This window comes from Solanum lycopersicum, chromosome 3 (assembly GCF_036512215.1).
Source record: "Solanum lycopersicum chromosome 3, SLM_r2.1".
Lineage (NCBI taxonomy): Eukaryota > Viridiplantae > Streptophyta > Magnoliopsida > Solanales > Solanaceae > Solanum > Solanum lycopersicum.
Genome location: NC_090802.1, coordinates 56,434,093 through 56,442,820, shown reverse-complemented (window position 1 = coordinate 56,442,820; position 8,728 = coordinate 56,434,093). Strand labels below are relative to the sequence as shown.

Below are 8,728 nucleotides of genomic sequence, written 5' to 3'. Positions count from 1 at the left end.
TTTGATTTGTCAAAATTAGGGGTGGACATAAACACCGGAAAATCGAAACACCATACCGAATCAAATTTTTTTAAAATTTCGATTTCGGTATTTCGATTTTCGATTCGGTATTCGATTTATTTTTTGTATTTTTTAGTATTTCGATTCGGTTTTCGGTATATTTTTGTATTTCGGTTTAAACCAAAATATTATACTATAATTTATATTATATTAATTAATAGTTATTAATGTTAAATAATCTTTTAAAAAAAAGTATGTGAAACCCTGTGTAATGTCCCTACTCCCTATTCCTCTTCCTCTTGGAGGCAGCACCTCTTCTTATTCTAAACTTCTTCCTCTTCTTTCTCCTCCTCTTTCAGGCAGCCGCAGCAGTTGCCCGCAAGCGCCAGCAGCCGCCGCCGCCAGATGTCTATTTTTGATGTATTGTCTATTTTTACTTTTTAGCCTATTAAGTTGAAAAATCAAACAAAAAAATTATAAAGTTTAAAATTTTAAAAGCCCACTAAGAAGGTCCATTAAAATACCGAAATAAAAAAATCAAACCGAATTAATAAAAATTGAATCGAAATAACAAAAACCAAACTGAATCGAAATATTTCGATTCGATATTCGATACACATTTTACAAGAATCGAAAATCAAAATAACCGAAACTAAATCAAAATATTTAATACCCACCCCTAATCAAAATAAATAAATAAATAAATAATGTCATTTAAAAGAAAAAATATAGACAAGTAAATAAGAACGGAGGGAGCACCTAAACTTAGTCAGTCTAGAATCGTTGATGGGGAATAAGACGAGAAAGTTTTAAAAAGAGAAAGGAAGAGGTAGAAGTAGGCCACAAGAAGTGGGACCCGTATATCTATTTGAACCAATGACAATTGATCTCTAATATCCAAAAACTTAAATACACATTGATCTCCTCTCGCGTTATTTTCATTTTCCTCCCATCAGTTTATTATCAACAAAAAAAAAAAAAGTGTTTTAACAATATCATTTCTGTTGCAAGATAAACAAAGGAAATAAAGCCATAGCAGTGAAACAAATGAGACGATAAGTAGTAGTGAAGCAAATGAAGCTGGCCTGGACTACAAGCTAGAAAAAAAAATTGTATTTTAACTCTTCTTCCTCCTAATAAAGTACGTCACTGAAACTCTGAAACTAACATAATTCATTGCTTTCAATAGAAACAAGAAAAAGTGGATTTGTCGTTTGTCCGAATTTCTGATTGCTTTCCTTGTTTGTTGAGCTAACTCTCTCTACTGTTACTTTTTACTGAGTTTTTCTTTGTGGGACTTACCTGCAGAAAGTGATTGAGGAGATTAGTCAGCATATAAACTTGGTCATAACCTGATATTGTTGTAATTCAATCTTCCTTGTAAGACGACGCGTGATGGTCTTGGATTGTTAGAAAGGGATAGCCCTCATGATGGCCACAACAGCAGTTATTGGACTGAGTGCAGGAAAAAGACTCTTGAGTTCTTCCTTCTATTATTCTGATCTTAATGAAAAGCTATCTTGTAGTAGTGATCATAGTTTGCCCTGCCATCAGGTTCCTACTGTTAAAAATGTGATCTCCGCTAAGAAGTCATCCGATTATAGCCCCAGTTGTGTATCCAGTCGAAAACTACAATCTGTCAAGGCTCTTAAAGAGCATGTAGACATTGCATCCGACCCTTCTGATGTGCAGTCCTGGTTTGAAAGGTTCGAACAATTGCAAAATGAAAGTGATGACGAGGAGGATGATTCGGTGGAGGTTCTACTCTTGCTGCAGAAGTCCATGCTTGAAAAGCAGTGGAATCTTTCTGCTGAAGAGACATTGACTGCTTCTACACAACGCAAAAAGAATTGTAAGAAGATGCATATTGCTTGCTCAGGGACGTCTGCTAGGCGGAGGAGAATGGATTCTCGACAAAGAGTTCTTGCTCAAAAAAGTTCAGCTACACCTATAAGTGCAACCAAGCCACTGAGGTCAATACTTGGTCCAGATCTACTTCAAAATCGTTTAAAAGGTTACGTTAAGGGTATAGTAAGTGAAGAGCTGCTCACACACACTGAAGTGCTTCAACTATCCAAAAAGATTAAAGTTGGTCTTCATGTGGAAGAGCAAAAATCAAGGTAACTAACTTCACAAGCCTAATCCACCTTCACCTCTCCTCTGCTCTCAAGTGTAAACCAGAGATTTAGTAACTGATCATATCCCCACTTCCAACACTAACAGAATTCAGTAACATATAAGCACATAATGAACTAAAAGAAAACTGTCTGCATCCATCAAAACTATATAGCTTTTTGTCCAACCAAAACATACACATGAAACTAATCTTTATAATAACCAAGTACCCAAACAGTCAATTTTAGATTGTCTTAACTGTTTATGTGCTTCTATAAACTCATTTATTTCGAAAACAGGCACAAAATTTAATGTTTGATTGTTTACACTGATCAATAAAGCATGTGAGGAGGAAGGTAAGACATAGGAGTTGGAAGGATACCGAGCTATAATTGTATTGTGATGTTGTTTCTCGAAGCTGTTAAAGATGTCTCACCCTGTTTCTATCAAACCATGTAAAACATTAGGCTGAAGGAAAGACTGGGATGTGAGCCTTCTGATGATCAACTTGCTGTTTCCTTGAAAATGTCCCGTACTGATTTGCAATCTACATTGATCGAGTGTTCCTTGGCAAGAGAAAGGCTTTCAATGAGCAATGTTCGTCTTGTCATGTCAATCGCTCAAAGATATGATAATATGGGTGCTGAAATGGCTGATCTCGTTCAGGTGACTCAAATGTTGTGCATTTAAAAGTTAGATATGCAAATTTCTTGCAGTTGTACATTGATGAATACAGTTCAAATCAAAATTTGCACCTCTGAAGGAAAAATCTTTCATTTTCATACAGGGAGGCCTTATTGGACTACTTCGTGGGATAGAGAAATTTGATCCCTCTAAAGGATACAAAATCTCAACTTATGTTTATTGGTGGATTCGCCAGGTAGGTTCAATTGTTTATCTAAAATCTCAATCGACAAAGTGAGACAAACTATTTCAACCAACAAATTACTTCTCATGCTTCCTTATTTTTAGTTTCTACAAAACAATAAAGTTTATCTTTTATCTGGTCATAAATTGGAAATAGTGTCGGGACCTTGACTAACTTTTTCGCCCCATGTTCAGGGTGTCTCCAGAACCCTGGTTGAGAATTCGAGAACCTTAAGATTGCCAACACATCTGCATGAAAGACTCGGTCTAATCCGTAATGCAAAGATGAGGCTTGAAGAGAAGGGAATAAATCCATCTGTAAATGTAAGTTCTGTCCAACTTCAATATATTGGAAGAAGATATTTAAACACTTCTCATGTCACTTATGAAGTTGATTTTGAGATATTACTTTGTTTTCTTCTTACTGGCTCGTGTTCCAATTGATCACCAGAATATAGCCGCATCCCTAAATATGTCCCAGAAGAAAGTCAGGAATGCAACTGAGGTATAATAATTTTGTGGCTTAAACTTGTCCTGCTCATTGTTCAAGAAAATGTTTCTCACACATTTCTTTTTACAGGCAAGCAGCAAGGTGTATTCACTTGACAGGGAAGTGTTTCCCTCTTTAAACGGTCTGCCCGGAACAACTCTCCATAGTGTAAGTCTGAAGTCTGAACTCCGAACGTTCACATAATGTAGGGGTTGACAACTTTATTCTGAATTTTACCAAATAATTCAAGCACCACTTTGCATCTCAAAAAGTAAACATTGACAATCTATTTGATATTTGAGTTGATATTTATGGTATTGGCTAGTAGAAATTTAGATTCAATTTTCAAAAAATTGTGACAAAATGGAATCAAATGTTACTCATATCTGGGTGGAGATGTACAATACTAATAAAAAGGAATTAACTGGTACAAGTCTGGCCATTTATGTTTATTACTCACATAAAGGCGAACTGTAACTGTATGAAACTCTCCTTCTATTAGGGATTTGAACCCAAGAGTCTAAGGTCCTTGAGGCCTCGTATAATCTTTTTACCATTGTTTCATGATCTCGTTTCTTTATTTATTTTATCTTTTTGTTTCCTCTTTTCTGCAGTACATCGCTGATAACCACCTGGAGAACAACCCATGGCACGGTGTTGATGTATGGGCACTCAAGGTAATTTAGTGAAGCATAGTTTTCACAAGTGAAATAGTTAACATAAAAATGGTACTTTAGTAATATCTAACCTGGGGGCAAAAAACATACAGTTCTCCATGAGCAAAAAACTACTAGAATATGCTTATTTTCTGGTAATACCCCTACACCAACCAATGAGGAAAAAGTAGCAGTCATTGCACATTATAGATGTATCTCTAGAGATGTTCCTATTTCCTGATGGAGTTCGATTCCAATATTCTTTGCCAAGCATTGTTTCCCTTAGATATATCCTCTGCAGTTATGATATTTGTACATCAGCTCATAATGATGGGTAGATTCCAAAAACCATAATCCATGGGAAACTAGCCTCTTGCCACACATTCTTCATATCTTTATTTGATAGCGGTTAATTGCGGCCTTCCTATGCTGATCCTTTTATCTAGGCTTGGGTACCACATATATTGCTTTGCATAAACTTGTGTTGTCTCAGGAATCTCTTCCAGAGTTGTAGATGCCTAAAGTGTCATGTTTTTGGCTTCTTATTTTCTTTCGCCATTTCCTATTAGAGGAAGAGCTAATCCGTCAGTGTTATTAGACAGTATGAATTGTAATGAGAAACTCATTCATCAGGTTTGCTTCTGAGGAAAAAGTTACACCATGTATATATGACGATTCACAAGTTTATAATCCTGGTGAAAGAAACGTCTTTTCTGATATTTAAAGTTTTACAGGATGAAGTAAACAACCTCATTTCATCAACTCTTAGGGAACGAGAGAGAGAAATTATCCGACTGTACTATGGTCTGGACAGTGAATGTCTCACGTGGGAAGATATTAGTAAAAGGTAAGAGTCAAATATTTGTGGTTGATAACTTGCGATCAAATATTACTTGCTCCATCCAAAATACACGGTTGATCTTGATAAGAGTATCTATGTATTTACATTACATCTCACATGTTTACCTAGGGTTCATTCTGGATATTTTAGAAGTCTAGAATTGCCATCTCTTAGAAGCCAAAATGAAATACAGTTACACATGAAGCACATCAAGTATTCAGGTTGCCAAAATCGCCATGTGATAATGAGAAACAATTTTAAGTACCTATCGGAATGTAAAGAAACTGCACAGATTGATCAAGCTGCAGAATCAGTCATGCTAAAGTTCCTTACTATAATTGAAATTACAGTGTGTGTGTGTGTCTATACACGTCAAAGTGTTGTTCTAAATGCTACGTTTCTTTGTTTAACAGGATAGGCTTGTCCAGAGAGAGGGTCAGGCAGGTTGGATTAGTTGCACTTGAGAAACTAAAACATGCTGCAAGGAAAAGGCGACTAGACGCAATGTTGATCAAACAGTAATTTAAAGCATTTGCAGAGACCATAATACGATTTGACTGTACATATAATGTGAGAATCTTGCATCTCCGACTTATTTTTATGAGGAGAACGTACAGATGAAGAACCCGATACATTCTTGCCCACCCCTCTCCGCGAAACCAAGCTCCCAAATATGTATGTGCAGAGACAGAATGTAGACGACATTTTTTTGTACCATATATTATAGGATGCATGACGTGCAAAGAGCAAAGAAGAGATTGTTTGCTGACATAGTAGACAAATGTTGTAATCTGTAGGTATATTCTACATTTTTATGTGTTTCCACTTGATGTGATACTGATTGATTATTTCTGGTAAGACAACATGTATACTTCCCTTTTCATTCTTACTACAGTACTACCATCTAAATCTCAAGCACCATATCAAAGAGTGGTATCTGAATCAGTTTTTGCACATTGTCACCTGCCATTTTTAACAATTTTTTACATTTTTCTTTGACTCAAACTTCAAAGACACGGTGGAAAGGTATTGACAGCTTCAAAACTCATTAGAATTAAATCATATGCTTGGAAGTCATGCAAATGATAAATTAATAGTAATAACCAAATCAGAAAGAAATGCTTAAACTATCAGCAAGTCCTATGAAAGATAATGTCAACCTACAGTCTGAAAACACGAAACTGCAAACTGACAAGGAGTTGTATACATCACGATACCAATTTTTAAAAGTACTATTTTAAACTGAAGACAACACTAACAATAAGGTATTCACGTTTGTAATTCTATCTATATGTATTATAAAGTGAATTTCATCCTAAAGTTCCAAATGAGATCCTTCTGGAACGGTAACTGTAGCAGTAATAAGTTGGAGAAGGCCGAGGGGAAGGTAAGTTTGAACTAATTACTGCTGAGCTGAATTGACTATCACTCACAACTACAGCTGATCAACCTTCTTTTGGTTTGGTTTTAGCCTTGACACCATCAGGTATGCACGATGAACAATAAACTGGCAACAGTGTACATACTGCCTGTATTAACAGGGCATGTCCTAGGCCAGAGAAGTCCTTCGCTGTCACCTGGACAAACGATGACAGAGCGACACCAAGATAACCACTTATAATAACAGCCACAGCTAAGGCAGACATGAGAAATGCCATGACAGATCCTTCACATCCCGGTGGGCAGAGCTGTGCCATTAAAACATTGAAGGGTAAGATCTTAAAGAAGTAGAGAACCTCCAGTAATCCGGAGAAGAGCACCACATACAATGAGTCAGGAATACCAAGCATCCTGTATACTCCTTTCACGAATAAGAAATCCGAAAACATGAAAACAGCCATAGTAGCCTGAATTGCTGAGATTAGCGTCCTAGGAGACATTGATTTGAGGTTCTTATTGTAGATTATACCCCACAACAGCATTGCAGCCTGCCCAAATACTTTAGATACACCCAACACTGACGATTCAATACCTAAATGTTCTGTCTGGTAATAGAACATTGTCCCTGTTAGTGCAGGAATGATTGCATAAGAAGCTGCAAACCAAATAATCGAATAATAGATCTCCGGTTTCCGCAGCGCAACTATAAGCTCTGAAAGTTGTGTTTTGATTCCTCGATCTGATGAACTCGTGGGAAGGTCCAAGGAGCTCTCATGAATAAAAATTGTAACCAGAAATTGAATACTTAAAAGAATGCCAAACATAAGGAACATCACTTGAGGGGAAAAACGATCAATAGCAATACCGCCTGCTAGGTTACCAAGAACTCCACCGACAGAAGCGGCAATCCAAACAAATGACTGGATCTGGCCTGATGAAGAATGTGGACTATTTTTGGATGATGAACTAGGTGGTTTCCCCAACTCTGCAACCATGGCATCGTTGGCAACCTCAACTACAGAAGCACCCAAGTTTCCAAGCAAGAGATACAGAGTAATCGTAAAAAATGAAATATTTGAAGGGGAGAGGAATATAGCAATCCATGACACTGCCTGCAAAAATGCTGCACCAAAGTATAATCATATGAGCCCAAATGCATATTAATTGGTATGCCTACAGTGAACCACAATAAAATGCAAAATGACTTATTTCAGGAAACCTCATCTTCCAGTCAACCTCCTTTACACAATGGAGAAAACGAATTAAGAAACTCTCCTATTATTTTCCTTCTCCTCTTACAATAAGAATACTGCATGCAATTCTTGATAACTTACACATTGATCAAACATATTATTAGTTCCCTTTGCAATTCCATATTCAGTAAAAAGGACAATCTTGTTCACGAAACATCCCACGTTTAACTAGAGTTTTACAGGCTTACACTAACATGAGGGTCAGTGGCTGATTTCACCTGTGAACTAAAACATCTAATTTCTGGAGAATCATACAAGAATCTATAGAAAGTAAATACAACCTCCAGAACAGATAACTAGGCAGAAATTCATAAGAACACCAAAAAAACAAAGAATCCAAATAGAACTTGAACAAAGAATCACTAAAAAGATACTATTTTTTTTCTAATTATCCATTCAATGCATGTCCTTAACCCCATTCTGTTTATAAAAACAAATCTGTACATGGAACAAGCAAGTTATTTTCACTAGCAATAAACACAATCAACATAAGAGTGAAAGTGTATGCACACCTCCAAAGGCAATGTAAGGAACACGATGCTGTCCAAAAATGTAAAAAGAATCAGACAGAATTCCATAGAAGGGCTTAGCCACCATGGGCAAATTGGCAGAACACTGTAGGATCTGTAAAGTAGATGGGTCAACCTTAAGGCCATCTTTTAGAAAGAAATTAACTGCCATCCAAGGAAAACATCTGAATCCCTGCACCAAGAACCCTAACCCTAACAGCAATTTCCTCATCCCTTCACTCCCATTACCACCACCACCCCCTTTTCTTCTACCTCTTTCTCTGATTGAGGACACCATAACTTATTCCTCCTAAACAAAAATTACTGGGAATCTTAAATTGTTGGTACAGTAAGGTATCAAGAACCCAAAAGCTGCTACCTTTACCAAGATTCAATTTTTTTGACAGCAATTAAAGATGGTGAAATGGGTATGATTTCAAGATTCTGTGTGAGATCCAAGAGGGTGAATGGTGGCGGAGAAAGCAAAAAAAGTAGAATTTTTTTGGGGGAATGTGAATTTGGGTGGCAAGTTATTATATACAGAAAGTTCGGAAAATCTTACCAGTTGCATATCGAAAGATTCGTACTTTATTGTCTTTTGTCTTTCCTATTTTATC

The 8,728-nt window shown here is 36.6% G+C and overlaps 2 protein-coding genes across 2 annotated transcripts; one reads left to right on the top strand and one right to left on the bottom strand.

The window, feature by feature from the left end:
* The first annotated feature begins 948 nt into the window (after positions 1-948).
* Positions 949-5,858, top strand: LOC101252856 (RNA polymerase sigma factor sigA). The gene is made up of 10 exons (XM_004235251.5): positions 949-1,141; positions 1,309-2,120; positions 2,583-2,781; positions 2,903-2,995; positions 3,178-3,306; positions 3,434-3,487; positions 3,563-3,640; positions 4,087-4,149; positions 4,863-4,975; positions 5,383-5,858. Exons 2-10 carry the CDS (start codon positions 1,429-1,431, stop codon positions 5,489-5,491), a joined length of 1,530 nt encoding a protein of 509 aa, XP_004235299.1. The 5' UTR covers positions 949-1,141; positions 1,309-1,428; the 3' UTR covers positions 5,492-5,858.
* Positions 5,859-6,043: 185 nt separating this feature from the next.
* On the bottom strand, positions 6,044-8,728 carry LOC101257938 (probable folate-biopterin transporter 7). Its single transcript, XM_004235268.5, has 2 exons — positions 8,115-8,728; positions 6,044-7,472 (listed from the first exon to the last, which is right to left on the bottom strand). Exons 1-2 carry the CDS (start codon positions 8,407-8,409, stop codon positions 6,415-6,417), a joined length of 1,353 nt encoding a protein of 450 aa, XP_004235316.1. The 5' UTR covers positions 8,410-8,728; the 3' UTR covers positions 6,044-6,414.